We start from the raw sequence: 27,476 nt of genomic DNA on the forward strand, positions 1-27,476 counted from the left end.
AATAACTATGTTGTTTTATAAATCATGTTTAAACATGCGTTGTCTGTGTGTACGATTTGTGAAACGTCTATTATTTGCCGTGAATTATTTCCTATATTTGAAAAATTGAGCCCCCTTTTTTTCTTTCTTACAAAACATTCCATTCCTCGTCACACACAAACTGTCCAATGAAAAGTTACTTAACAAATACTTGATTGGCTTTCTATCACGGTCGCGCTAGTTATATATATTATTTTTGTCCTGCCGGCATCAATCATGTACCGATATAGTTTTATTACATAATTACCATGTCGGGTCGCGGTAAAGGAGGTAAAGGACTAGGAAAAGGAGGCGCCAAACGACACAGGAAAGTTTTGCGTGATAACATCCAAGGTATCACCAAACCAGCTATCCGTCGTCTTGCACGAAGAGGTGGTGTCAAACGTATCTCTGGGCTTATCTATGAAGAGACTCGTGGTGTGTTGAAAGTTTTCTTGGAAAATGTAATTCGTGATGCAGTCACCTACACCGAGCATGCCAAGAGAAAAACTGTCACAGCTATGGATGTCGTCTATGCCCTGAAGAGACAAGGACGCACTCTATACGGCTTCGGAGGTTGAGCAGCTTCCATTAGAAATAACAACAACGGCCCTTTTCAGGGCCACCAAAATATTTCAAAAAGATTCTGATATTGATGTTATATGCAGCAAATAACTTCTCTAATTAAAACACCCATGGCATACAACAATAACATTTTGAGAATAATGTTTATCATTTTATTGTTATAAATCACTGCACAGTAGACACCCAAGAAAAAACATATCTATGTACAACAACATTCACTATTAAAACTGCTCAAAAAAACAACTATTGACTAAGACTGTGTATTGCACATGCCGATTAGTGAGTAGTGTTCAGTGTCGATTTCACACATTTCGTTGTAGTAAGGTGAACGCTAATGTACTTTTACCGCCGATTTTATTATTTTCAATTAAAAAATTCAAACATCTGTACATGTATCGTAACTATCTACACTTTTTGAAAGAAATCATATTTATTTTATTGAGCCTGACTTGTAATCAACTTATTAGATGCGTGGCTTTCATATGTAAAGGAGTTGATTCTACGGCGAAGAAATCTTTTCAGTCTTATTTTTCTGATTATACGATTTCTGTGTGCATTTGTTCTTATTCAAGTTCAGAGTATAAACAGTTTTGCAACGTATCAACATAAGAATCTTTTTGAAAGATTTTGGTGGCCCTGAAAAGGGCCGTTAAGTATGAAGACCGTCACTGCAAGTTTATTTGCTGCTGGTGTACTTTGTGACGGCTTTGGTCCCTTCGCTAACAGCGTGTTTGGCTAATTCTCCCGGCAACAGAAGACGTACAGCAGTCTGAATCTCCCGAGATGTAATAGTTGATCTTTTATTGTAGTGAGCCAGACGCGAAGCCTCGGCGGCGATTCTCTCAAAGATGTCATTGACAAAACTGTTCATGATTGACATTGCCTTTGAAGAGACACCAGTGTCCGGATGGACTTGTCGGAGAACTTTGTAGATGTAGATTCCATAAGACTCCCTTCTCCTTCTCTTCCTTTTCTTGTCACCTCCGGCACGTGCAGCTTTCGTCTTGGTCACGGCCTTCTTTGCTCCTTTTGATCCAGTTGCTTTAGGCGGCATATTTAATCTCTGATAATAACACAGTGAATAATACCCACTAGTTCGGTCTAATTTCAATTTAAAACGACCAAGTGGATTGAAATTATGTTTGCGCGAACCTCGCGGAAAACACCAAGTACAAGCCAGAACAGTGATACTGATTGGTTCATACATATGATATCATTCCAATCCGTTTGCATCTATAAATGGAAAATTGCATATTTTAAGTATTATGTTTATTTATTTGAAACTGAACAATTCACAAATAATACAATATGTCTGGACGTGGAAAGGGAGGCAAAGCCAAATCTAAGGCCAAGAGCAGGTCGTCCCGTGCTGGACTTCAGTTCCCTGTCGGTCGTATCCACAGACTATTGAGGAAAGGCAACTATGGAGAGAGGGTAGGCGCTGGAGCCCCTGTTTATCTCGCCGCTGTTATGGAATATTTGGCCGCTGAAGTTTTGGAATTGGCAGGTAATGCTGCCCGTGACAACAAGAAGAGCAGAATCATCCCCCGTCACCTCCAGCTGGCCATCAGAAACGACGAGGAACTGAACAAACTGCTCTCCGGTGTCACCATTGCCCAGGGTGGCGTACTGCCAAACATCCAGGCTGTTCTATTGCCCAAGAAGACTCAAAAGGCTGCAAAATAAATAATTTAGTTCTTTGAACTATCGGATATAACGGCCCTTTTCAGGGCCACCAACACTTTTCAAAAAGATTCTTAAATTGATGTGTGTACTTGCACTATAAAACAACTAAAACTGAGTTTATAACCACCCCCCCCCCCACTCCCTCAGCTTCCCTATATGCCTTTTTTTTCGGCCGGACATAAATACGTGTATTACTATACACAATAACTATGCAATTCAAGAATTAATATGCATTTCACAAAAACAAAAACAAAAAATATAAAAAAAAAAAAATAAAAAAAAAATAAACAACGTTAAAAAACGCAGCCACGCGAGGGCATCGTAGAGTTTCAGTTATCTGTTGTGTGTGTAGAATTCTGGCCCTCTACTAAATGTGCATATACTTATCCGTGCATTTTCCTGTGGGTTGTATGTTTACTAACGCGAGTCCATATAACTCATTTTAAGTATGTGTTTTATGCAGGCTAGTTCTCGATGAAAAGTAGAATGGAGTACTAATTCAAAGAGAATCAATTTCCCATTTACCACGTACTATAACTATTGCACACAAGATAAATAGATTCTTAAAAAAATAATTTGTATTTTTTAAAATTAGTTTGTTACTAAAATATTTTTTGTAAAAACCATGATAAATGCTTGTAGTAATAGTATGTACTAATTGCTACAGAAATGTGACTAATTGTGAGTGACATCAGATGTAAGTTGGTGAATCTAATTAACTATTAATGTAATTGTTTTTGATAATCTTGATAACATGTCATCAAAGCTCAAACATGAATAGAATGGTGGATTGAAAGTTTTCCCAATTCCTCCAATGAAATTACCTGAATGATAACCAATCACAGTGAGTTTTATTGCTTCGACCGACCAATAATGAACTTGCTTGTCAAATTTATACGACGACAAAAGCCGACCCTCAAGGCTACAGTATTATCACCGTTCGGTTATTGAAATCATACATCGTTCGTAATGGCTCGTACAAAGCAAACCGCTCGTAAGTCCACCGGAGGAAAGGCTCCAAGGAAACAACTGGCAACTAAGGCTGCTCGTAAGAGCGCACCCGCTACTGGAGGAGTCAAGAAACCACACAGATACAGACCTGGAACTGTCGCATTGAGAGAAATCAGAAGATATCAAAAGAGCACCGAGCTTCTCATCAGAAAACTCCCATTCCAGAGATTAGTCAGAGAAATCGCTCAGGACTTCAAAACTGATCTCAGATTCCAGAGCTCCGCCGTCATGGCACTCCAGGAAGCTAGTGAAGCTTACTTGGTCGGTCTTTTTGAAGACACCAACTTGTGCGCCATCCACGCCAAGAGAGTCACAATCATGCCCAAGGACATTCAGCTTGCACGCAGAATTCGCGGAGAACGTGCTTAATGTGTGACTTTTCACATTATGAAAACGGCCCTTTTAAGGGCCACACAAATCTTCAAAAAAAGATTTTTAAGTTGATATGTAATCCAGTCTAATAATACACGAATAAAAAATGTAACACACCCTTTTTTTACACCTGTCTGTACCTAGAAAACACCAAGTAATTGCGCCTAATAAATAAAGGCATACCGTTCAACAACCATCTTTCCCTTTCCGAAAAAGTTTTTATCTCACATATTTTGTATAAGTTTATACGTGTACAAATATTCTCTATCTATTTTTCATAAAATGTGATTTCAATAGACCAAATTGCTTTCTCGTCATAGCGTTGACGGATTTACAATACACATGAACTCATTCCATTTATACATTTGGAATAAAAATGTAATCGTTGTGTGCAACTTTCATGCATTTCGTGGTAATTTTTTTTTAATAAATATGTGTTCATATATGAATGTAAGTGTATCTCTGTCCATGGAAACACCTTCCCTTTATGTTTAAAAATTCTATTATTACATCTATATTAACTTTTTCCTTTTCTTCATATAAAATTATCAAAGACTAATGTCATTTTTTTTTCTGATACTTTTTATTCGTTATTTTTTTTTTTATCATAATATTTTTTTTTTCTTTTTAAGGGTCAATTCGCGTTTACTTTCTGAACAATACACATCTTAACACATTATACATTGGCCGTATAAGTGAATACGTAAAGCCGGTTACTAAGAGTTAGCACTACTCACACCTTTCAGCAATTCTCTATAATACCTTAGTATTTTAATTATCACCTCATAAAATTCCTTAAGCCCTGTCGTCTGAACCGGAGAATTTCGCTCAGCCATAAACACAATATATTTTTTATTATCATTATCACTTTTTTGTTATATATAAATTTTTTTTTTTTGCTTTATTTTTGCATTCTGTGCACTCACCGGATACACAATCCAGACATTCGCTCGCATTTAAGTGGACCTTTTTCATAATTGAAAAGTCCGACACCGATCTTCACTGCAATGAAATAAAAAGAAAAAAGAAAATAAATAGGATAAATTCCCCCGTATAAAGGACCGTCAATAGTCTGACTTCCAACACAGTAGTATATTGAAAAACTTTCTCTGTTATTTTAAAATAATCGAAACAGAAAGAAATACAGAAATTTGGCATTATTCTGCGACCTGGTGCGTTTTACAGCGGCTACATGCACACACACACACACACACACACACACACACACACACATATATATATATATATATGCGAATTTATGTCAATGCATTGAGTTATAAGGCGATGTGCCTTATAAGTTATCTGCACATATGTGCAAATAACTATGTTGTTTTATAAATCATGTTTAAACATGCGTTGTCTGTGTGTACGATTTGTGAAACGTCTATTATTTGCCGTGAATTATTTCCTATATTTGAAAAATTGAGCCCCCTTTTTTTCTTTCTTACAAAACATTCCATTCCTCGTCACACACAAACTGTCCAATGAAAAGTTACTTAACAAATACTTGATTGGCTTTCTATCACGGTCGCGCTAGTTATATATATTATTTTTGTCCTGCCGGCATCAATCATGTACCGATATAGTTTTATTACATAATTACCATGTCGGGTCGCGGTAAAGGAGGTAAAGGACTAGGAAAAGGAGGCGCCAAACGACACAGGAAAGTTTTGCGTGATAACATCCAAGGTATCACCAAACCAGCTATCCGTCGTCTTGCACGAAGAGGTGGTGTCAAACGTATCTCTGGGCTTATCTATGAAGAGACTCGTGGTGTGTTGAAAGTTTTCTTGGAAAATGTAATTCGTGATGCAGTCACCTACACCGAGCATGCCAAGAGAAAAACTGTCACAGCTATGGATGTCGTCTATGCCCTGAAGAGACAAGGACGCACTCTATACGGCTTCGGAGGTTGAGCAGCTTCCATTAGAAATAACAACAACGGCCCTTTTCAGGGCCACCAAAATATTTCAAAAAGATTCTGATATTGATGTTATATGCAGCAAATAACTTCTCTAATTAAAACACCCATGGCATACAACAATAACATTTTGAGAATAATGTTTATCATTTTATTGTTATAAATCACTGCACAGTAGACACCCAAGAAAAAACATATCTATGTACAACAACATTCACTATTAAAACTGCTCAAAAAAACAACTATTGACTAAGACTGTGTATTGCACATGCCGATTAGTGAGTAGTGTTCAGTGTCGATTTCACACATTTCGTTGTAGTAAGGTGAACGCTAATGTACTTTTACCGCCGATTTTATTATTTTCAATTAAAAAATTCAAACATCTGTACATGTATCGTAACTATCTACACTTTTTGAAAGAAATCATATTTATTTTATTGAGCCTGACTTGTAATCAACTTATTAGATGCGTGGCTTTCATATGTAAAGGAGTTGATTCTACGGCGAAGAAATCTTTTCAGTCTTATTTTTCTGATTATACGATTTCTGTGTGCATTTGTTCTTATTCAAGTTCAGAGTATAAACAGTTTTGCAACGTATCAACATAAGAATCTTTTTGAAAGATTTTGGTGGCCCTGAAAAGGGCCGTTAAGTATGAAGACCGTCACTGCAAGTTTATTTGCTGCTGGTGTACTTTGTGACGGCTTTGGTCCCTTCGCTAACAGCGTGTTTGGCTAATTCTCCCGGCAACAGAAGACGTACAGCAGTCTGAATCTCCCGAGATGTAATAGTTGATCTTTTATTGTAGTGAGCCAGACGCGAAGCCTCGGCGGCGATTCTCTCAAAGATATCATTGACAAAACTGTTCATGATTGACATTGCCTTTGAAGAGACACCAGTGTCCGGATGGACTTGTCGGAGAACTTTGTAGATGTAGATTCCATAAGACTCCCTTCTCCTTCTCTTCCTTTTCTTGTCACCTCCGGCACGTGCAGCTTTCGTCTTGGTCACGGCCTTCTTTGCTCCTTTTGATCCAGTTGCTTTAGGCGGCATATTTAATCTCTGATAATAACACAGTGAATAATACCCACTAGTTCGGTCTAATTTCAATTTAAAACGACCAAGTGGATTGAAATTATGTTTGCGCGAACCTCGCGGAAAACACCAAGTACAAGCCAGAACAGTGATACTGATTGGTTCATACATATGATATCATTCCAATCCGTTTGCATCTATAAATGGAAAATTGCATATTTTAAGTATTATGTTTATTTATTTGAAACTGAACAATTCACAAATAATACAATATGTCTGGACGTGGAAAGGGAGGCAAAGCCAAATCTAAGGCCAAGAGCAGGTCGTCCCGTGCTGGACTTCAGTTCCCTGTCGGTCGTATCCACAGACTATTGAGGAAAGGCAACTATGGAGAGAGGGTAGGCGCTGGAGCCCCTGTTTATCTCGCCGCTGTTATGGAATATTTGGCCGCTGAAGTTTTGGAATTGGCAGGTAATGCTGCCCGTGACAACAAGAAGAGCAGAATCATCCCCCGTCACCTCCAGCTGGCCATCAGAAACGACGAGGAACTGAACAAACTGCTCTCCGGTGTCACCATTGCCCAGGGTGGCGTACTGCCAAACATCCAGGCTGTTCTATTGCCCAAGAAGACTCAAAAGGCTGCAAAATAAATAATTTAGTTCTTTGAACTATCGGATATAACGGCCCTTTTCAGGGCCACCAACACTTTTCAAAAAGATTCTTAAATTGATGTGTGTACTTGCACTATAAAACAACTAAAACTGAGTTTATAACCACCCCCCCCCCCACTCCCTCAGCTTCCCTATATGCCTTTTTTTTCGGCCGGACATAAATACGTGTATTACTATACACAATAACTATGCAATTCAAGAATTAATATGCATTTCACAAAAACAAAAACAAAAAATATAAAAAAAAAAAAATAAAAAAAAAATAAACAACGTTAAAAAACGCAGCCACGCGAGGGCATCGTAGAGTTTCAGTTATCTGTTGTGTGTGTAGAATTCTGGCCCTCTACTAAATGTGCATATACTTATCCGTGCATTTTCCTGTGGGTTGTATGTTTACTAACGCGAGTCCATATAACTCATTTTAAGTATGTGTTTTATGCAGGCTAGTTCTCGATGAAAAGTAGAATGGAGTACTAATTCAAAGAGAATCAATTTCCCATTTACCACGTACTATAACTATTGCACACAAGATAAATAGATTCTTAAAAAAATAATTTGTATTTTTTAAAATTAGTTTGTTACTAAAATATTTTTTGTAAAAACCATGATAAATGCTTGTAGTAATAGTATGTACTAATTGCTACAGAAATGTGACTAATTGTGAGTGACATCAGATGTAAGTTGGTGAATCTAATTAACTATTAATGTAATTGTTTTTGATAATCTTGATAACATGTCATCAAAGCTCAAACATGAATAGAATGGTGGATTGAAAGTTTTCCCAATTCCTCCAATGAAATTACCTGAATGATAACCAATCACAGTGAGTTTTATTGCTTCGACCGACCAATAATGAACTTGCTTGTCAAATTTATACGACGACAAAAGCCGACCCTCAAGGCTACAGTATTATCACCGTTCGGTTATTGAAATCATACATCGTTCGTAATGGCTCGTACAAAGCAAACCGCTCGTAAGTCCACCGGAGGAAAGGCTCCAAGGAAACAACTGGCAACTAAGGCTGCTCGTAAGAGCGCACCCGCTACTGGAGGAGTCAAGAAACCACACAGATACAGACCTGGAACTGTCGCATTGAGAGAAATCAGAAGATATCAAAAGAGCACCGAGCTTCTCATCAGAAAACTCCCATTCCAGAGATTAGTCAGAGAAATCGCTCAGGACTTCAAAACTGATCTCAGATTCCAGAGCTCCGCCGTCATGGCACTCCAGGAAGCTAGTGAAGCTTACTTGGTCGGTCTTTTTGAAGACACCAACTTGTGCGCCATCCACGCCAAGAGAGTCACAATCATGCCCAAGGACATTCAGCTTGCACGCAGAATTCGCGGAGAACGTGCTTAATGTGTGACTTTTCACATTATGAAAACGGCCCTTTTAAGGGCCACACAAATCTTCAAAAAAAGATTTTTAAGTTGATATGTAATCCAGTCTAATAATACACGAATAAAAAATGTAACACACCCTTTTTTTACACCTGTCTGTACCTAGAAAACACCAAGTAATTGCGCCTAATAAATAAAGGCATACCGTTCAACAACCATCTTTCCCTTTCCGAAAAAGTTTTTATCTCACATATTTTGTATAAGTTTATACGTGTACAAATATTCTCTATCTATTTTTCATAAAATGTGATTTCAATAGACCAAATTGCTTTCTCGTCATAGCGTTGACGGATTTACAATACACATGAACTCATTCCATTTATACATTTGGAATAAAAATGTAATCGTTGTGTGCAACTTTCATGCATTTCGTGGTAATTTTTTTTTAATAAATATGTGTTCATATATGAATGTAAGTGTATCACTGTCCATGGAAACACCTTCCCTTTATGTTTAAAAATTCTATTATTACATCTATATTAACTTTTTCCTTTTCTTCATATAAAATTATCAAAGACTAATGTCATTTTTTTTTCTGATACTTTTTATTCGTTATTTTTTTTTTTATCATAATATTTTTTTTTTCTTTTTAAGGGTCAATTCGCGTTTACTTTCTGAACAATACACATCTTAACACATTATACATTGGCCGTATAAGTGAATACGTAAAGCCGGTTACTAAGAGTTAGCACTACTCACACCTTTCAGCAATTCTCTATAATACCTTAGTATTTTAATTATCACCTCATAAAATTCCTTAAGCCCTGTCGTCTGAACCGGAGAATTTCGCTCAGCCATAAACACAATATATTTTTTATTATCATTATCACTTTTTTGTTATATATAAATTTTTTTTTTTTGCTTTATTTTTGCATTCTGTGCACTCACCGGATACACAATCCAGACATTCGCTCGCATTTAAGTGGACCTTTTTCATAATTGAAAAGTCCGACACCGATCTTCACTGCAATGAAATAAAAAGAAAAAAGAAAATAAATAGGATAAATTCCCCCGTATAAAGGACCGTCAATAGTCTGACTTCCAACACAGTAGTATATTGAAAAACTTTCTCTGTTATTTTAAAATAATCGAAACAGAAAGAAATACAGAAATTTGGCATTATTCTGCGACCTGGTGCGTTTTACAGCGGCTACATGCACACACACACACACACACACACACACACACACACACACACACACATATATATATATATATGCGAATTTATGTCAATGCATTGAGTTATAAGGCGATGTGCCTTATAAGTTATCTGCACATATGTGCAAATAACTATGTTGTTTTATAAATCATGTTTAAACATGCGTTGTCTGTGTGTACGATTTGTGAAACGTCTATTATTTGCCGTGAATTATTTCCTATATTTGAAAAATTGAGCCCCCTTTTTTTCTTTCTTACAAAACATTCCATTCCTCGTCACACACAAACTGTCCAATGAAAAGTTACTTAACAAATACTTGATTGGCTTTCTATCACGGTCGCGCTAGTTATATATATTATTTTTGTCCTGCCGGCATCAATCATGTACCGATATAGTTTTATTACATAATTACCATGTCGGGTCGCGGTAAAGGAGGTAAAGGACTAGGAAAAGGAGGCGCCAAACGACACAGGAAAGTTTTGCGTGATAACATCCAAGGTATCACCAAACCAGCTATCCGTCGTCTTGCACGAAGAGGTGGTGTCAAACGTATCTCTGGGCTTATCTATGAAGAGACTCGTGGTGTGTTGAAAGTTTTCTTGGAAAATGTAATTCGTGATGCAGTCACCTACACCGAGCATGCCAAGAGAAAAACTGTCACAGCTATGGATGTCGTCTATGCCCTGAAGAGACAAGGACGCACTCTATACGGCTTCGGAGGTTGAGCAGCTTCCATTAGAAATAACAACAACGGCCCTTTTCAGGGCCACCAAAATATTTCAAAAAGATTCTGATATTGATGTTATATGCAGCAAATAACTTCTCTAATTAAAACACCCATGGCATACAACAATAACATTTTGAGAATAATGTTTATCATTTTATTGTTATAAATCACTGCACAGTAGACACCCAAGAAAAAACATATCTATGTACAACAACATTCACTATTAAAACTGCTCAAAAAAACAACTATTGACTAAGACTGTGTATTGCACATGCCGATTAGTGAGTAGTGTTCAGTGTCGATTTCACACATTTCGTTGTAGTAAGGTGAACGCTAATGTACTTTTACCGCCGATTTTATTATTTTCAATTAAAAAATTCAAACATCTGTACATGTATCGTAACTATCTACACTTTTTGAAAGAAATCATATTTATTTTATTGAGCCTGACTTGTAATCAACTTATTAGATGCGTGGCTTTCATATGTAAAGGAGTTGATTCTACGGCGAAGAAATCTTTTCAGTCTTATTTTTCTGATTATACGATTTCTGTGTGCATTTGTTCTTATTCAAGTTCAGAGTATAAACAGTTTTGCAACGTATCAACATAAGAATCTTTTTGAAAGATTTTGGTGGCCCTGAAAAGGGCCGTTAAGTATGAAGACCGTCACTGCAAGTTTATTTGCTGCTGGTGTACTTTGTGACGGCTTTGGTCCCTTCGCTAACAGCGTGTTTGGCTAATTCTCCCGGCAACAGAAGACGTACAGCAGTCTGAATCTCCCGAGATGTAATAGTTGATCTTTTATTGTAGTGAGCCAGACGCGAAGCCTCGGCGGCGATTCTCTCAAAGATATCATTGACAAAACTGTTCATGATTGACATTGCCTTTGAAGAGACACCAGTGTCCGGATGGACTTGTCGGAGAACTTTGTAGATGTAGATTCCATAAGACTCCCTTCTCCTTCTCTTCCTTTTCTTGTCACCTCCGGCACGTGCAGCTTTCGTCTTGGTCACGGCCTTCTTTGCTCCTTTTGATCCAGTTGCTTTAGGCGGCATATTTAATCTCTGATAATAACACAGTGAATAATACCCACTAGTTCGGTCTAATTTCAATTTAAAACGACCAAGTGGATTGAAATTATGTTTGCGCGAACCTCGCGGAAAACACCAAGTACAAGCCAGAACAGTGATACTGATTGGTTCATACATATGATATCATTCCAATCCGTTTGCATCTATAAATGGAAAATTGCATATTTTAAGTATTATGTTTATTTATTTGAAACTGAACAATTCACAAATAATACAATATGTCTGGACGTGGAAAGGGAGGCAAAGCCAAATCTAAGGCCAAGAGCAGGTCGTCCCGTGCTGGACTTCAGTTCCCTGTCGGTCGTATCCACAGACTATTGAGGAAAGGCAACTATGGAGAGAGGGTAGGCGCTGGAGCCCCTGTTTATCTCGCCGCTGTTATGGAATATTTGGCCGCTGAAGTTTTGGAATTGGCAGGTAATGCTGCCCGTGACAACAAGAAGAGCAGAATCATCCCCCGTCACCTCCAGCTGGCCATCAGAAACGACGAGGAACTGAACAAACTGCTCTCCGGTGTCACCATTGCCCAGGGTGGCGTACTGCCAAACATCCAGGCTGTTCTATTGCCCAAGAAGACTCAAAAGGCTGCAAAATAAATAATTTAGTTCTTTGAACTATCGGATATAACGGCCCTTTTCAGGGCCACCAACACTTTTCAAAAAGATTCTTAAATTGATGTGTGTACTTGCACTATAAAACAACTAAAACTGAGTTTATAACCACCCCCCCCCCACTCCCTCAGCTTCCCTATATGCCTTTTTTTTCGGCCGGACATAAATACGTGTATTACTATACACAATAACTATGCAATTCAAGAATTAATATGCATTTCACAAAAACAAAAACAAAAAATATAAAAAAAAAAAAATAAAAAAAAAATAAACAACGTTAAAAAACGCAGCCACGCGAGGGCATCGTAGAGTTTCAGTTATCTGTTGTGTGTGTAGAATTCTGGCCCTCTACTAAATGTGCATATACTTATCCGTGCATTTTCCTGTGGGTTGTATGTTTACTAACGCGAGTCCATATAACTCATTTTAAGTATGTGTTTTATGCAGGCTAGTTCTCGATGAAAAGTAGAATGGAGTACTAATTCAAAGAGAATCAATTTCCCATTTACCACGTACTATAACTATTGCACACAAGATAAATAGATTCTTAAAAAAATAATTTGTATTTTTTAAAATTAGTTTGTTACTAAAATATTTTTTGTAAAAACCATGATAAATGCTTGTAGTAATAGTATGTACTAATTGCTACAGAAATGTGACTAATTGTGAGTGACATCAGATGTAAGTTGGTGAATCTAATTAACTATTAATGTAATTGTTTTTGATAATCTTGATAACATGTCATCAAAGCTCAAACATGAATAGAATGGTGGATTGAAAGTTTTCCCAATTCCTCCAATGAAATTACCTGAATGATAACCAATCACAGTGAGTTTTATTGCTTCGACCGACCAATAATGAACTTGCTTGTCAAATTTATACGACGACAAAAGCCGACCCTCAAGGCTACAGTATTATCACCGTTCGGTTATTGAAATCATACATCGTTCGTAATGGCTCGTACAAAGCAAACCGCTCGTAAGTCCACCGGAGGAAAGGCTCCAAGGAAACAACTGGCAACTAAGGCTGCTCGTAAGAGCGCACCCGCTACTGGAGGAGTCAAGAAACCACACAGATACAGACCTGGAACTGTCGCATTGAGAGAAATCAGAAGATATCAAAAGAGCACCGAGCTTCTCATCAGAAAACTCCCATTCCAGAGATTAGTCAGAGAAATCGCTCAGGACTTCAAAACTGATCTCAGATTCCAGAGCTCCGCCGTCATGGCACTCCAGGAAGCTAGTGAAGCTTACTTGGTCGGTCTTTTTGAAGACACCAACTTGTGCGCCATCCACGCCAAGAGAGTCACAATCATGCCCAAGGACATTCAGCTTGCACGCAGAATTCGCGGAGAACGTGCTTAATGTGTGACTTTTCACATTATGAAAACGGCCCTTTTAAGGGCCACACAAATCTTCAAAAAAAGATTTTTAAGTTGATATGTAATCCAGTCTAATAATACACGAATAAAAAATGTAACACACCCTTTTTTTACACCTGTCTGTACCTAGAAAACACCAAGTAATTGCGCCTAATAAATAAAGGCATACCGTTCAACAACCATCTTTCCCTTTCCGAAAAAGTTTTTATCTCACATATTTTGTATAAGTTTATACGTGTACAAATATTCTCTATCTATTTTTCATAAAATGTGATTTCAATAGACCAAATTGCTTTCTCGTCATAGCGTTGACGGATTTACAATACACATGAACTCATTCCATTTATACATTTGGAATAAAAATGTAATCGTTGTGTGCAACTTTCATGCATTTCGTGGTAATTTTTTTTTAATAAATATGTGTTCATATATGAATGTAAGTGTATCTCTGTCCATGGAAACACCTTCCCTTTATGTTTAAAAATTCTATTATTACATCTATATTAACTTTTTCCTTTTCTTCATATAAAATTATCAAAGACTAATGTCATTTTTTTTTCTGATACTTTTTATTCGTTATTTTTTTTTTTATCATAATATTTTTTTTTTCTTTTTAAGGGTCAATTCGCGTTTACTTTCTGAACAATACACATCTTAACACATTATACATTGGCCGTATAAGTGAATACGTAAAGCCGGTTACTAAGAGTTAGCACTACTCACACCTTTCAGCAATTCTCTATAATACCTTAGTATTTTAATTATCACCTCATAAAATTCCTTAAGCCCTGTCGTCTGAACCGGAGAATTTCGCTCAGCCATAAACACAATATATTTTTTATTATCATTATCACTTTTTTGTTATATATAAATTTTTTTTTTTTGCTTTATTTTTGCATTCTGTGCACTCACCGGATACACAATCCAGACATTCGCTCGCATTTAAGTGGACCTTTTTCATAATTGAAAAGTCCGACACCGATCTTCACTGCAATGAAATAAAAAGAAAAAAGAAAATAAATAGGATAAATTCCCCCGTATAAAGGACCGTCAATAGTCTGACTTCCAACACAGTAGTATATTGAAAAACTTTCTCTGTTATTTTAAAATAATCGAAACAGAAAGAAATACAGAAATTTGGCATTATTCTGCGACCTGGTGCGTTTTACAGCGGCTACATGCACACACACACACACACACACACACACACACACACACATATATATATATATATATGCGAATTTATGTCAATGCATTGAGTTATAAGGCGATGTGCCTTATAAGTTATCTGCACATATGTGCAAATAACTATGTTGTTTTATAAATCATGTTTAAACATGCGTTGTCTGTGTGTACGATTTGTGAAACGTCTATTATTTGCCGTGAATTATTTCCTATATTTGAAAAATTGAGCCCCCTTTTTTTCTTTCTTACAAAACATTCCATTCCTCGTCACACACAAACTGTCCAATGAAAAGTTACTTAACAAATACTTGATTGGCTTTCTATCACGGTCGCGCTAGTTATATATATTATTTTTGTCCTGCCGGCATCAATCATGTACCGATATAGTTTTATTACATAATTACCATGTCGGGTCGCGGTAAAGGAGGTAAAGGACTAGGAAAAGGAGGCGCCAAACGACACAGGAAAGTTTTGCGTGATAACATCCAAGGTATCACCAAACCAGCTATCCGTCGTCTTGCACGAAGAGGTGGTGTCAAACGTATCTCTGGGCTTATCTATGAAGAGACTCGTGGTGTGTTGAAAGTTTTCTTGGAAAATGTAATTCGTGATGCAGTCACCTACACCGAGCATGCCAAGAGAAAAACTGTCACAGCTATGGATGTCGTCTATGCCCTGAAGAGACAAGGACGCACTCTATACGGCTTCGGAGGTTGAGCAGCTTCCATTAGAAATAACAACAACGGCCCTTTTCAGGGCCACCAAAATATTTCAAAAAGATTCTGATATTGATGTTATATGCAGCAAATAACTTCTCTAATTAAAACACCCATGGCATACAACAATAACATTTTGAGAATAATGTTTATCATTTTATTGTTATAAATCACTGCACAGTAGACACCCAAGAAAAAACATATCTATGTACAACAACATTCACTATTAAAACTGCTCAAAAAAACAACTATTGACTAAGACTGTGTATTGCACATGCCGATTAGTGAGTAGTGTTCAGTGTCGATTTCACACATTTCGTTGTAGTAAGGTGAACGCTAATGTACTTTTACCGCCGATTTTATTATTTTCAATTAAAAAATTCAAACATCTGTACATGTATCGTAACTATCTACACTTTTTGAAAGAAATCATATTTATTTTATTGAGCCTGACTTGTAATCAACTTATTAGATGCGTGGCTTTCATATGTAAAGGAGTTGATTCTACGGCGAAGAAATCTTTTCAGTCTTATTTTTCTGATTATACGATTTCTGTGTGCATTTGTTCTTATTCAAGTTCAGAGTATAAACAGTTTTGCAACGTATCAACATAAGAATCTTTTTGAAAGATTTTGGTGGCCCTGAAAAGGGCCGTTAAGTATGAAGACCGTCACTGCAAGTTTATTTGCTGCTGGTGTACTTTGTGACGGCTTTGGTCCCTTCGCTAACAGCGTGTTTGGCTAATTCTCCCGGCAACAGAAGACGTACAGCAGTCTGAATCTCCCGAGATGTAATAGTTGATCTTTTATTGTAGTGAGCCAGACGCGAAGCCTCGGCGGCGATTCTCTCAAAGATATCATTGACAAAACTGTTCATGATTGACATTGCCTTTGAAGAGACACCAGTGTCCGGATGGACTTGTCGGAGAACTTTGTAGATGTAGATTCCATAAGACTCCCTTCTCCTTCTCTTCCTTTTCTTGTCACCTCCGGCACGTGCAGCTTTCGTCTTGGTCACGGCCTTCTTTGCTCCTTTTGATCCAGTTGCTTTAGGCGGCATATTTAATCTCTGATAATAACACAGTGAATAATACCCACTAGTTCGGTCTAATTTCAATTTAAAACGACCAAGTGGATTGAAATTATGTTTGCGCGAACCTCGCGGAAAACACCAAGTACAAGCCAGAACAGTGATACTGATTGGTTCATACATATGATATCATTCCAATCCGTTTGCATCTATAAATGGAAAATTGCATATTTTAAGTATTATGTTTATTTATTTGAAACTGAACAATTCACAAATAATACAATATGTCTGGACGTGGAAAGGGAGGCAAAGCCAAATCTAAGGCCAAGAGCAGGTCGTCCCGTGCTGGACTTCAGTTCCCTGTCGGTCGTATCCACAGACTATTGAGGAAAGGCAACTATGGAGAGAGGGTAGGCGCTGGAGCCCCTGTTTATCTCGCCGCTGTTATGGAATATTTGGCCGCTGAAGTTTTGGAATTGGCAGGTAATGCTGCCCGTGACAACAAGAAGAGCAGAATCATCCCCCGTCACCTCCAGCTGGCCATCAGAAACGACGAGGAACTGAACAAACTGCTCTCCGGTGTCACCATTGCCCAGGGTGGCGTACTGCCAAACATCCAGGCTGTTCTATTGCCCAAGAAGACTCAAAAGGCTGCAAAATAAATAATTTAGTTCTTTGAACTATCGGATATAACGGCCCTTTTCAGGGCCACCAACACTTTTCAAAAAGATTCTTAAATTGATGTGTGTACTTGCACTATAAAACAACTAAAACTGAGTTTATAACCACCCCCCCCCCACTCCCTCAGCTTCCCTATATGCCTTTTTTTTCGGCCGGACATAAATACGTGTATTACTATACACAATAACTATGCAATTCAAGAATTAATATGCATTTCACAAAAACAAAAACAAAAAATATAAAAAAAAAAAAATAAAAAAAAAATAAACAACGTTAAAAAACGCAGCCACGCGAGGGCATCGTAGAGTTTCAGTTATCTGTTGTGTGTGTAGAATTCTGGCCCTCTACTAAATGTGCATATACTTATCCGTGCATTTTCCTGTGGGTTGTATGTTTACTAACGCGAGTCCATATAACTCATTTTAAGTATGTGTTTTATGCAGGCTAGTTCTCGATGAAAAGTAGAATGGAGTACTAATTCAAAGAGAATCAATTTCCCATTTACCACGTACTATAACTATTGCACACAAGATAAATAGATTCTTAAAAAAATAATTTGTATTTTTTAAAATTAGTTTGTTACTAAAATATTTTTTGTAAAAACCATGATAAATGCTTGTAGTAATAGTATGTACTAATTGCTACAGAAATGTGACTAATTGTGAGTGACATCAGATGTAAGTTGGTGAATCTAATTAACTATTAATGTAATTGTTTTTGATAATCTTGATAACATGTCATCAAAGCTCAAACATGAATAGAATGGTGGATTGAAAGTTTTCCCAATTCCTCCAATGAAATTACCTGAATGATAACCAATCACAGTGAGTTTTATTGCTTCGACCGACCAATAATGAACTTGCTTGTCAAATTTATACGACGACAAAAGCCGACCCTCAAGGCTACAGTATTATCACCGTTCGGTTATTGAAATCATACATCGTTCGTAATGGCTCGTACAAAGCAAACCGCTCGTAAGTCCACCGGAGGAAAGGCTCCAAGGAAACAACTGGCAACTAAGGCTGCTCGTAAGAGCGCACCCGCTACTGGAGGAGTCAAGAAACCACACAGATACAGACCTGGAACTGTCGCATTGAGAGAAATCAGAAGATATCAAAAGAGCACCGAGCTTCTCATCAGAAAACTCCCATTCCAGAGATTAGTCAGAGAAATCGCTCAGGACTTCAAAACTGATCTCAGATTCCAGAGCTCCGCCGTCATGGCACTCCAGGAAGCTAGTGAAGCTTACTTGGTCGGTCTTTTTGAAGACACCAACTTGTGCGCCATCCACGCCAAGAGAGTCACAATCATGCCCAAGGACATTCAGCTTGCACGCAGAATTCGGAGAACGTGCTTAATGTGTGACTTTTCACATTATGAAAACGGCCCTTTTAAGGGCCACACAAATCTTCAAAAAAAGATTTTTAAGTTGATATGTAATCCAGTCTAATAATACACGAATAAAAAATGTAACACACCCTTTTTTTACACCTGTCTGTACCTAGAAAACACCAAGTAATTGCGCCTAATAAATAAAGGCATACCGTTCAACAACCATCTTTCCCTTTCCGAAAAAGTTTTTATCTCACATATTTTGTATAAGTTTATACGTGTACAAATATTCTCTATCTATTTTTCATAAAATGTGATTTCAATAGACCAAATTGCTTTCTCGTCATAGCGTTGACGGATTTACAATACACATGAACTCATTCCATTTATACATTTGGAATAAAAATGTAATCGTTGTGTGCAACTTTCATGCATTTCGTGGTAATTTTTTTTTAATAAATATGTGTTCATATATGAATGTAAGTGTATCTCTGTCCATGGAAACACCTTCCCTTTATGTTTAAAAATTCTATTATTACATCTATATTAACTTTTTCCTTTTCTTCATATAAAATTATCAAAGACTAATGTCATTTTTTTTTCTGATACTTTTTATTCGTTATTTTTTTTTTTATCATAATATTTTTTTTTTCTTTTTAAGGGTCAATTCGCGTTTACTTTCTGAACAATACACATCTTAACACATTATACATTGGCCGTATAAGTGAATACGTAAAGCCGGTTACTAAGAGTTAGCACTACTCACACCTTTCAGCAATTCTCTATAATACCTTAGTATTTTAATTATCACCTCATAAAATTCCTTAAGCCCTGTCGTCTGAACCGGAGAATTTCGCTCAGCCATAAACACAATATATTTTTTATTATCATTATCACTTTTTTGTTATATATAAATTTTTTTTTTTTGCTTTATTTTTGCATTCTGTGCACTCACCGGATACACAATCCAGACATTCGCTCGCATTTAAGTGGACCTTTTTCATAATTGAAAAGTCCGACACCGATCTTCACTGCAATGAAATAAAAAGAAAAAAGAAAATAAATAGGATAAATTCCCCCGTATAAAGGACCGTCAATAGTCTGACTTCCAACACAGTAGTATATTGAAAAACTTTCTCTGTTATTTTAAAATAATCGAAACAGAAAGAAATACAGAAATTTGGCATTATTCTGCGACCTGGTGCGTTTTACAGCGGCTACATGCACACACACACACACACACACACACACACACATATATATATATATATGCGAATTTATGTCAATGCATTGAGTTATAAGGCGATGTGCCTTATAAGTTATCTGCACATATGTGCAAATAACTATGTTGTTTTATAAATCATGTTTAAACATGCGTTGTCTGTGTGTACGATTTGTGAAACGTCTATTATTTGCCGTGAATTATTTCCTATATTTGAAAAATTGAGCCCCCTTTTTTTCTTTCTTACAAAACATTCCATTCCTCGTCACACACAAACTGTCCAATGAAAAGTTACTTAACAAATACTTGATTGGCTTTCTATCACGGTCGCGCTAGTTATATATATTATTTTTGTCCTGCCGGCATCAATCATGTACCGATATAGTTTTATTACATAATTACCATGTCGGGTCGCGGTAAAGGAGGTAAAGGACTAGGAAAAGGAGGCGCCAAACGACACAGGAAAGTTTTGCGTGATAACATCCAAGGTATCACCAAACCAGCTATCCGTCGTCTTGCACGAAGAGGTGGTGTCAAACGTATCTCTGGGCTTATCTATGAAGAGACTCGTGGTGTGTTGAAAGTTTTCTTGGAAAATGTAATTCGTGATGCAGTCACCTACACCGAGCATGCCAAGAGAAAAACTGTCACAGCTATGGATGTCGTCTATGCCCTGAAGAGACAAGGACGCACTCTATACGGCTTCGGAGGTTGAGCAGCTTCCATTAGAAATAACAACAACGGCCCTTTTCAGGGCCACCAAAATATTTCAAAAAGATTCTGATATTGATGTTATATGCAGCAAATAACTTCTCTAATTAAAACACCCATGGCATACAACAATAACATTTTGAGAATAATGTTTATCATTTTATTGTTATAAATCACTGCACAGTAGACACCCAAGAAAAAACATATCTATGTACAACAACATTCACTATTAAAACTGCTCAAAAAAACAACTATTGACTAAGACTGTGTATTGCACATGCCGATTAGTGAGTAGTGTTCAGTGTCGATTTCACACATTTCGTTGTAGTAAGGTGAACGCTAATGTACTTTTACCGCCGATTTTATTATTTTCAATTAAAAAATTCAAACATCTGTACATGTATCGTAACTATCTACACTTTTTGAAAGAAATCATATTTATTTTATTGAGCCTGACTTGTAATCAACTTATTAGATGCGTGGCTTTCATATGTAAAGGAGTTGATTCTACGGCGAAGAAATCTTTTCAGTCTTATTTTTCTGATTATACGATTTCTGTGTGCATTTGTTCTTATTCAAGTTCAGAGTATAAACAGTTTTGCAACGTATCAACATAAGAATCTTTTTGAAAGATTTTGGTGGCCCTGAAAAGGGCCGTTAAGTATGAAGACCGTCACTGCAAGTTTATTTGCTGCTGGTGTACTTTGTGACGGCTTTGGTCCCTTCGCTAACAGCGTGTTTGGCTAATTCTCCCGGCAACAGAAGACGTACAGCAGTCTGAATCTCCCGAGATGTAATAGTTGATCTTTTATTGTAGTGAGCCAGACGCGAAGCCTCGGCGGCGATTCTCTCAAAGATATCATTGACAAAACTGTTCATGATTGACATTGCCTTTGAAGAGACACCAGTGTCCGGATGGACTTGTCGGAGAACTTTGTAGATGTAGATTCCATAAGACTCCCTTCTCCTTCTCTTCCTTTTCTTGTCACCTCCGGCACGTGCAGCTTTCGTCTTGGTCACGGCCTTCTTTGCTCCTTTTGATCCAGTTGCTTTAGGCGGCATATTTAATCTCTGATAATAACACAGTGAATAATACCCACTAGTTCGGTCTAATTTCAATTTAAAACGACCAAGTGGATTGAAATTATGTTTGCGCGAACCTCGCGGAAAACACCAAGTACAAGCCAGAACAGTGATACTGATTGGTTCATACATATGATATCATTCCAATCCGTTTGCATCTATAAATGGAAAATTGCATATTTTAAGTATTATGTTTATTTATTTGAAACTGAACAATTCACAAATAATACAATATGTCTGGACGTGGAAAGGGAGGCAAAGCCAAATCTAAGGCCAAGAGCAGGTCGTCCCGTGCTGGACTTCAGTTCCCTGTCGGTCGTATCCACAGACTATTGAGGAAAGGCAACTATGGAGAGAGGGTAGGCGCTGGAGCCCCTGTTTATCTCGCCGCTGTTATGGAATATTTGGCCGCTGAAGTTTTGGAATTGGCAGGTAATGCTGCCCGTGACAACAAGAAGAGCAGAATCATCCCCCGTCACCTCCAGCTGGCCATCAGAAACGACGAGGAACTGAACAAACTGCTCTCCGGTGTCACCATTGCCCAGGGTGGCGTACTGCCAAACATCCAGGCTGTTCTATTGCCCAAGAAGACTCAAAAGGCTGCAAAATAAATAATTTAGTTCTTTGAACTATCGGATATAACGGCCCTTTTCAGGGCCACCAACACTTTTCAAAAAGATTCTTAAATTGATGTGTGTACTTGCACTATAAAACAACTAAAACTGAGTTTATAACCACCCCCCCCCCACTCCCTCAGCTTCCCTATATGCCTTTTTTTTCGGCCGGACATAAATACGTGTATTACTATACACAATAACTATGCAATTCAAGAATTAATATGCATTTCACAAAAACAAAAACAAAAAATATAAAAAAAAAAAAATAAAAAAAAAATAAACAACGTTAAAAAACGCAGCCACGCGAGGGCATCGTAGAGTTTCAGTTATCTGTTGTGTGTGTAGAATTCTGGCCCTCTACTAAATGTGCATATACTTATCCGTGCATTTTCCTGTGGGTTGTATGTTTACTAACGCGAGTCCATATAACTCATTTTAAGTATGTGTTTTATGCAGGCTAGTTCTCGATGAAAAGTAGAATGGAGTACTAATTCAAAGAGAATCAATTTCCCATTTACCACGTACTATAACTATTGCACACAAGATAAATAGATTCTTAAAAAAATAATTTGTATTTTTTAAAATTAGTTTGTTACTAAAATATTTTTTGTAAAAACCATGATAAATGCTTGTAGTAATAGTATGTACTAATTGCTACAGAAATGTGACTAATTGTGAGTGACATCAGATGTAAGTTGGTGAATCTAATTAACTATTAATGTAATTGTTTTTGATAATCTTGATAACATGTCATCAAAGCTCAAACATGAATAGAATGGTGGATTGAAAGTTTTCCCAATTCCTCCAATGAAATTACCTGAATGATAACCAATCACAGTGAGTTTTATTGCTTCGACCGACCAATAATGAACTTGCTTGTCAAATTTATACGACGACAAAAGCCGACCCTCAAGGCTACAGTATTATCACCGTTCGGTTATTGAAATCATACATCGTTCGTAATGGCTCGTACAAAGCAAACCGCTCGTAAGTCCACCGGAGGAAAGGCTCCAAGGAAACAACTGGCAACTAAGGCTGCTCGTAAGAGCGCACCCGCTACTGGAGGAGTCAAGAAACCACACAGATACAGACCTGGAACTGTCGCATTGAGAGAAATCAGAAGATATCAAAAGAGCACCGAGCTTCTCATCAGAAAACTCCCATTCCAGAGATTAGTCAGAGAAATCGCTCAGGACTTCAAAACTGATCTCAGATTCCAGAGCTCCGCCGTCATGGCACTCCAGGAAGCTAGTGAAGCTTACTTGGTCGGTCTTTTTGAAGACACCAACTTGTGCGCCATCCACGCCAAGAGAGTCACAATCATGCCCAAGGACATTCAGCTTGCACGCAGAATTCGCGGAGAACGTGCTTAATGTGTGACTTTTCACATTATGAAAACGGCCCTTTTAAGGGCCACACAAATCTTCAAAAAAAGATTTTTAAGTTGATATGTAATCCAGTCTAATAATACACGAATAAAAAATGTAACACACCCTTTTTTTACACCTGTCTGTACCTAGAAAACACCAAGTAATTGCGCCTAATAAATAAAGGCATACCGTTCAACAACCATCTTTCCCTTTCCGAAAAAGTTTTTATCTCACATATTTTGTATAAGTTTATACGTGTACAAATATTCTCTATCTATTTTTCATAAAATGTGATTTCAATAGACCAAATTGCTTTCTCGTCATAGCGTTGACGGATTTACAATACACATGAACTCATTCCATTTATACATTTGGAATAAAAATGTAATCGTTGTGTGCAACTTTCATGCATTTCGTGGTAATTTTTTTTTAATAAATATGTGTTCATATATGAATGTAAGTGTATCTCTGTCCATGGAAACACCTTCCCTTTATGTTTAAAAATTCTATTATTACATCTATATTAACTTTTTCCTTTTCTTCATATAAAATTATCAAAGACTAATGTCATTTTTTTTTCTGATACTTTTTATTCGTTATTTTTTTTTTTATCATAATATTTTTTTTTTCTTTTTAAGGGTCAATTCGCGTTTACTTTCTGAACAATACACATCTTAACACATTATACATTGGCCGTATAAGTGAATACGTAAAGCCGGTTACTAAGAGTTAGCACTACTCACACCTTTCAGCAATTCTCTATAATACCTTAGTATTTTAATTATCACCTCATAAAATTCCTTAAGCCCTGTCGTCTGAACCGGAGAATTTCGCTCAGCCATAAACACAATATATTTTTTATTATCATTATCACTTTTTTGTTATATATAAATTTTTTTTTTTTGCTTTATTTTTGCATTCTGTGCACTCACCGGATACACAATCCAGACATTCGCTCGCATTTAAGTGGACCTTTTTCATAATTGAAAAGTCCGACACCGATCTTCACTGCAATGAAATAAAAAGAAAAAAGAAAATAAATAGGATAAATTCCCCCGTATAAAGGACCGTCAATAGTCTGACTTCCAACACAGTAGTATATTGAAAAACTTTCTCTGTTATTTTAAAATAATCGAAACAGAAAGAAATACAGAAATTTGGCATTATTCTGCGACCTGGTGCGTTTTACAGCGGCTACATGCACACACACACACACACACACACACACACACACACACATATATATATATATATGCGAATTTATGTCAATGCATTGAGTTATAAGGCGATGTGCCTTATAAGTTATCTGCACATATGTGCAAATAACTATGTTGTTTTATAAATCATGTTTAAACATGCGTTGTCTGTGTGTACGATTTGTGAAACGTCTATTATTTGCCGTGAATTATTTCCTATATTTGAAAAATTGAGCCCCCTTTTTTTCTTTCTTACAAAACATTCCATTCCTCGTCACACACAAACTGTCCAATGAAAAGTTACTTAACAAATACTTGATTGGCTTTCTATCACGGTCGCGCTAGTTATATATATTATTTTTGTCCTGCCGGCATCAATCATGTACCGATATAGTTTTATTACATAATTACCATGTCGGGTCGCGGTAAAGGAGGTAAAGGACTAGGAAAAGGAGGCGCCAAACGACACAGGAAAGTTTTGCGTGATAACATCCAAGGTATCACCAAACCAGCTATCCGTCGTCTTGCACGAAGAGGTGGTGTCAAACGTATCTCTGGGCTTATCTATGAAGAGACTCGTGGTGTGTTGAAAGTTTTCTTGGAAAATGTAATTCGTGATGCAGTCACCTACACCGAGCATGCCAAGAGAAAAACTGTCACAGCTATGGATGTCGTCTATGCCCTGAAGAGACAAGGACGCACTCTATACGGCTTCGGAGGTTGAGCAGCTTCCATTAGAAATAACAACAACGGCCCTTTTCAGGGCCACCAAAATATTTCAAAAAGATTCTGATATTGATGTTATATGCAGCAAATAACTTCTCTAATTAAAACACCCATGGCATACAACAATAACATTTTGAGAATAATGTTTATCATTTTATTGTTATAAATCACTGCACAGTAGACACCCAAGAAAAAACATATCTATGTACAACAACATTCACTATTAAAACTGCTCAAAAAAACAACTATTGACTAAGACTGTGTATTGCACATGCCGATTAGTGAGTAGTGTTCAGTGTCGATTTCACACATTTCGTTGTAGTAAGGTGAACGCTAATGTACTTTTACCGCCGATTTTATTATTTTCAATTAAAAAATTCAAACATCTGTACATGTATCGTAACTATCTACACTTTTTGAAAGAAATCATATTTATTTTATTGAGCCTGACTTGTAATCAACTTATTAGATGCGTGGCTTTCATATGTAAAGGAGTTGATTCTACGGCGAAGAAATCTTTTCAGTCTTATTTTTCTGATTATACGATTTCTGTGTGCATTTGTTCTTATTCAAGTTCAGAGTATAAACAGTTTTGCAACGTATCAACATAAGAATCTTTTTGAAAGATTTTGGTGGCCCTGAAAAGGGCCGTTAAGTATGAAGACCGTCACTGCAAGTTTATTTGCTGCTGGTGTACTTTGTGACGGCTTTGGTCCCTTCGCTAACAGCGTGTTTGGCTAATTCTCCCGGCAACAGAAGAAGTACAGCAGTCTGAATCTCCCGAGATGTAATAGTTGATCTTTTATTGTAGTGAGCCAGACGCGAAGCCTCGGCGGCGATTCTCTCAAAGATATCATTGACAAAACTGTTCATGATTGACATTGCCTTTGAAGAGACACCAGTGTCCGGATGGACTTGTCGGAGAACTTTGTAGATGTAGATTCCATAAGACTCCCTTCTCCTTCTCTTCCTTTTCTTGTCACCTCCGGCACGTGCAGCTTTCGTCTTGGTCACGGCCTTCTTTGCTCCTTTTGATCCAGTTGCTTTAGGCGGCATATTTAATCTCTGATAATAACACAGTGAATAATACCCACTAGTTCGGTCTAATTTCAATTTAAAACGACCAAGTGGATTGAAATTATGTTTGCGCGAACCTCGCGGAAAACACCAAGTACAAGCCAGAACAGTGATACTGATTGGTTCATACATATGATATCATTCCAATCCGTTTGCATCTATAAATGGAAAATTGCATATTTTAAGTATTATGTTTATTTATTTGAAACTGAACAATTCACAAATAATACAATATGTCTGGACGTGGAAAGGGAGGCAAAGCCAAATCTAAGGCCAAGAGCAGGTCGTCCCGTGCTGGACTTCAGTTCCCTGTCGGTCGTATCCACAGACTATTGAGGAAAGGCAACTATGGAGAGAGGGTAGGCGCTGGAGCCCCTGTTTATCTCGCCGCTGTTATGGAATATTTGGCCGCTGAAGTTTTGGAATTGGCAGGTAATGCTGCCCGTGACAACAAGAAGAGCAGAATCATCCCCCGTCACCTCCAGCTGGCCATCAGAAACGACGAGGAACTGAACAAACTGCTCTCCGGTGTCACCATTGCCCAGGGTGGCGTACTGCCAAACATCCAGGCTGTTCTATTGCCCAAGAAGACTCAAAAGGCTGCAAAATAAATAATTTAGTTCTTTGAACTATCGGATATAACGGCCCTTTTCAGGGCCACCAACACTTTTCAAAAAGATTCTTAAATTGATGTGTGTACTTGCACTATAAAACAACTAAAACTGAGTTTATAACCACCCCCCCCCCCACTCCCTCAGCTTCCCTATATGCCTTTTTTTTCGGCCGGACATAAATACGTGTATTACTATACACAATAACTATGCAATTCAAGAATTAATATGCATTTCACAAAAACAAAAAC

General features: G+C 37.3%; 12 protein-coding genes and 6 pseudogenes across 12 annotated transcripts; 12 read left to right on the plus strand and 6 right to left on the minus strand.

Moving 5' to 3' along the window:
* Positions 1–287: 287 nt before the first annotated feature.
* LOC148600493 (histone H4) lies at positions 288–599 on the plus strand. The gene has a single exon (XM_088558188.1). The coding sequence runs from the start codon at positions 288–290 to the stop codon at positions 597–599; it is 312 nt and encodes a 103-aa protein (XP_088414314.1).
* Positions 600–1,279: 680 nt separating this feature from the next.
* LOC148600494 (histone H2B pseudogene) lies at positions 1,280–1,657 on the minus strand (annotated as a pseudogene).
* Positions 1,658–1,911: 254 nt separating this feature from the next.
* LOC148600495 (histone H2A-like) lies at positions 1,912–2,289 on the plus strand. The gene has a single exon (XM_088558189.1). It carries the CDS (start codon positions 1,912–1,914, stop codon positions 2,287–2,289), a length of 378 nt encoding a protein of 125 aa, XP_088414315.1.
* A 2,987-nt stretch (positions 2,290–5,276) lies between these two features.
* LOC148600496 (histone H4) lies at positions 5,277–5,588 on the plus strand. Its single transcript, XM_088558190.1, has one exon. The coding sequence runs from the start codon at positions 5,277–5,279 to the stop codon at positions 5,586–5,588; it is 312 nt and encodes a 103-aa protein (XP_088414316.1).
* A 680-nt stretch (positions 5,589–6,268) lies between these two features.
* Positions 6,269–6,646, minus strand: LOC148600497 (histone H2B pseudogene; annotated as a pseudogene).
* Positions 6,647–6,900: 254 nt separating this feature from the next.
* On the plus strand, positions 6,901–7,278 carry LOC148600498 (histone H2A-like). The gene has a single exon (XM_088558192.1). The coding sequence runs from the start codon at positions 6,901–6,903 to the stop codon at positions 7,276–7,278; it is 378 nt and encodes a 125-aa protein (XP_088414318.1).
* A 2,993-nt stretch (positions 7,279–10,271) lies between these two features.
* Positions 10,272–10,583, plus strand: LOC148600499 (histone H4). Its single transcript, XM_088558193.1, has one exon. The coding sequence runs from the start codon at positions 10,272–10,274 to the stop codon at positions 10,581–10,583; it is 312 nt and encodes a 103-aa protein (XP_088414319.1).
* Positions 10,584–11,263: 680 nt separating this feature from the next.
* On the minus strand, positions 11,264–11,641 carry LOC148600500 (histone H2B pseudogene; annotated as a pseudogene).
* A 254-nt stretch (positions 11,642–11,895) lies between these two features.
* LOC148600501 (histone H2A-like) lies at positions 11,896–12,273 on the plus strand. The gene has a single exon (XM_088558194.1). The coding sequence runs from the start codon at positions 11,896–11,898 to the stop codon at positions 12,271–12,273; it is 378 nt and encodes a 125-aa protein (XP_088414320.1).
* A 2,986-nt stretch (positions 12,274–15,259) lies between these two features.
* On the plus strand, positions 15,260–15,571 carry LOC148600502 (histone H4). The gene has a single exon (XM_088558195.1). The coding sequence runs from the start codon at positions 15,260–15,262 to the stop codon at positions 15,569–15,571; it is 312 nt and encodes a 103-aa protein (XP_088414321.1).
* A 680-nt stretch (positions 15,572–16,251) lies between these two features.
* On the minus strand, positions 16,252–16,629 carry LOC148600503 (histone H2B pseudogene; annotated as a pseudogene).
* A 254-nt stretch (positions 16,630–16,883) lies between these two features.
* Positions 16,884–17,261, plus strand: LOC148600504 (histone H2A-like). Its single transcript, XM_088558196.1, has one exon. It carries the CDS (start codon positions 16,884–16,886, stop codon positions 17,259–17,261), a length of 378 nt encoding a protein of 125 aa, XP_088414322.1.
* A 2,976-nt stretch (positions 17,262–20,237) lies between these two features.
* On the plus strand, positions 20,238–20,549 carry LOC148600505 (histone H4). Its single transcript, XM_088558198.1, has one exon. The coding sequence runs from the start codon at positions 20,238–20,240 to the stop codon at positions 20,547–20,549; it is 312 nt and encodes a 103-aa protein (XP_088414324.1).
* Positions 20,550–21,229: 680 nt separating this feature from the next.
* On the minus strand, positions 21,230–21,607 carry LOC148600506 (histone H2B pseudogene; annotated as a pseudogene).
* A 254-nt stretch (positions 21,608–21,861) lies between these two features.
* Positions 21,862–22,239, plus strand: LOC148600507 (histone H2A-like). Its single transcript, XM_088558199.1, has one exon. The coding sequence runs from the start codon at positions 21,862–21,864 to the stop codon at positions 22,237–22,239; it is 378 nt and encodes a 125-aa protein (XP_088414325.1).
* Positions 22,240–25,223: 2,984 nt separating this feature from the next.
* LOC148600508 (histone H4) lies at positions 25,224–25,535 on the plus strand. The gene has a single exon (XM_088558200.1). The coding sequence runs from the start codon at positions 25,224–25,226 to the stop codon at positions 25,533–25,535; it is 312 nt and encodes a 103-aa protein (XP_088414326.1).
* A 680-nt stretch (positions 25,536–26,215) lies between these two features.
* On the minus strand, positions 26,216–26,593 carry LOC148600509 (histone H2B pseudogene; annotated as a pseudogene).
* A 254-nt stretch (positions 26,594–26,847) lies between these two features.
* Positions 26,848–27,225, plus strand: LOC148600510 (histone H2A-like). Its single transcript, XM_088558201.1, has one exon. The coding sequence runs from the start codon at positions 26,848–26,850 to the stop codon at positions 27,223–27,225; it is 378 nt and encodes a 125-aa protein (XP_088414327.1).
* Positions 27,226–27,476: the final 251 nt, after the last annotated feature.

This window comes from Perna viridis, chromosome 13, assembly GCF_037379345.1.
Source record: "Perna viridis isolate PV_CMFRI_1.1 ecotype Kerala chromosome 13, ASM3737934v1, whole genome shotgun sequence".
In the NCBI taxonomy this organism is placed as follows: Eukaryota; Metazoa; Mollusca; class Bivalvia; order Mytilida; family Mytilidae; genus Perna; species Perna viridis.

Excerpts from the sequence above, each read along its gene's own strand:
- LOC148600499 (XM_088558193.1), top strand. The coding sequence starts at position 10,272 with ATGTCGGGTCGCGGTAAAGGAGGTAAAGGACTAGGAAAAGGAGGCGCC.
- LOC148600493 (XM_088558188.1), top strand. The coding sequence starts at position 288 with ATGTCGGGTCGCGGTAAAGGAGGTAAAGGACTAGGAAAAGGAGGCGCC.
- LOC148600496 (XM_088558190.1), top strand. The coding sequence starts at position 5,277 with ATGTCGGGTCGCGGTAAAGGAGGTAAAGGACTAGGAAAAGGAGGCGCC.
- LOC148600495 (XM_088558189.1), top strand. The coding sequence starts at position 1,912 with ATGTCTGGACGTGGAAAGGGAGGCAAAGCCAAATCTAAGGCCAAGAGC.
- LOC148600507 (XM_088558199.1), top strand. The coding sequence starts at position 21,862 with ATGTCTGGACGTGGAAAGGGAGGCAAAGCCAAATCTAAGGCCAAGAGC.
- LOC148600510 (XM_088558201.1), top strand. The coding sequence starts at position 26,848 with ATGTCTGGACGTGGAAAGGGAGGCAAAGCCAAATCTAAGGCCAAGAGC.
- LOC148600501 (XM_088558194.1), top strand. The coding sequence starts at position 11,896 with ATGTCTGGACGTGGAAAGGGAGGCAAAGCCAAATCTAAGGCCAAGAGC.
- LOC148600504 (XM_088558196.1), top strand. The coding sequence starts at position 16,884 with ATGTCTGGACGTGGAAAGGGAGGCAAAGCCAAATCTAAGGCCAAGAGC.
- LOC148600498 (XM_088558192.1), top strand. The coding sequence starts at position 6,901 with ATGTCTGGACGTGGAAAGGGAGGCAAAGCCAAATCTAAGGCCAAGAGC.
- LOC148600502 (XM_088558195.1), top strand. The coding sequence starts at position 15,260 with ATGTCGGGTCGCGGTAAAGGAGGTAAAGGACTAGGAAAAGGAGGCGCC.
- LOC148600505 (XM_088558198.1), top strand. The coding sequence starts at position 20,238 with ATGTCGGGTCGCGGTAAAGGAGGTAAAGGACTAGGAAAAGGAGGCGCC.
- LOC148600508 (XM_088558200.1), top strand. The coding sequence starts at position 25,224 with ATGTCGGGTCGCGGTAAAGGAGGTAAAGGACTAGGAAAAGGAGGCGCC.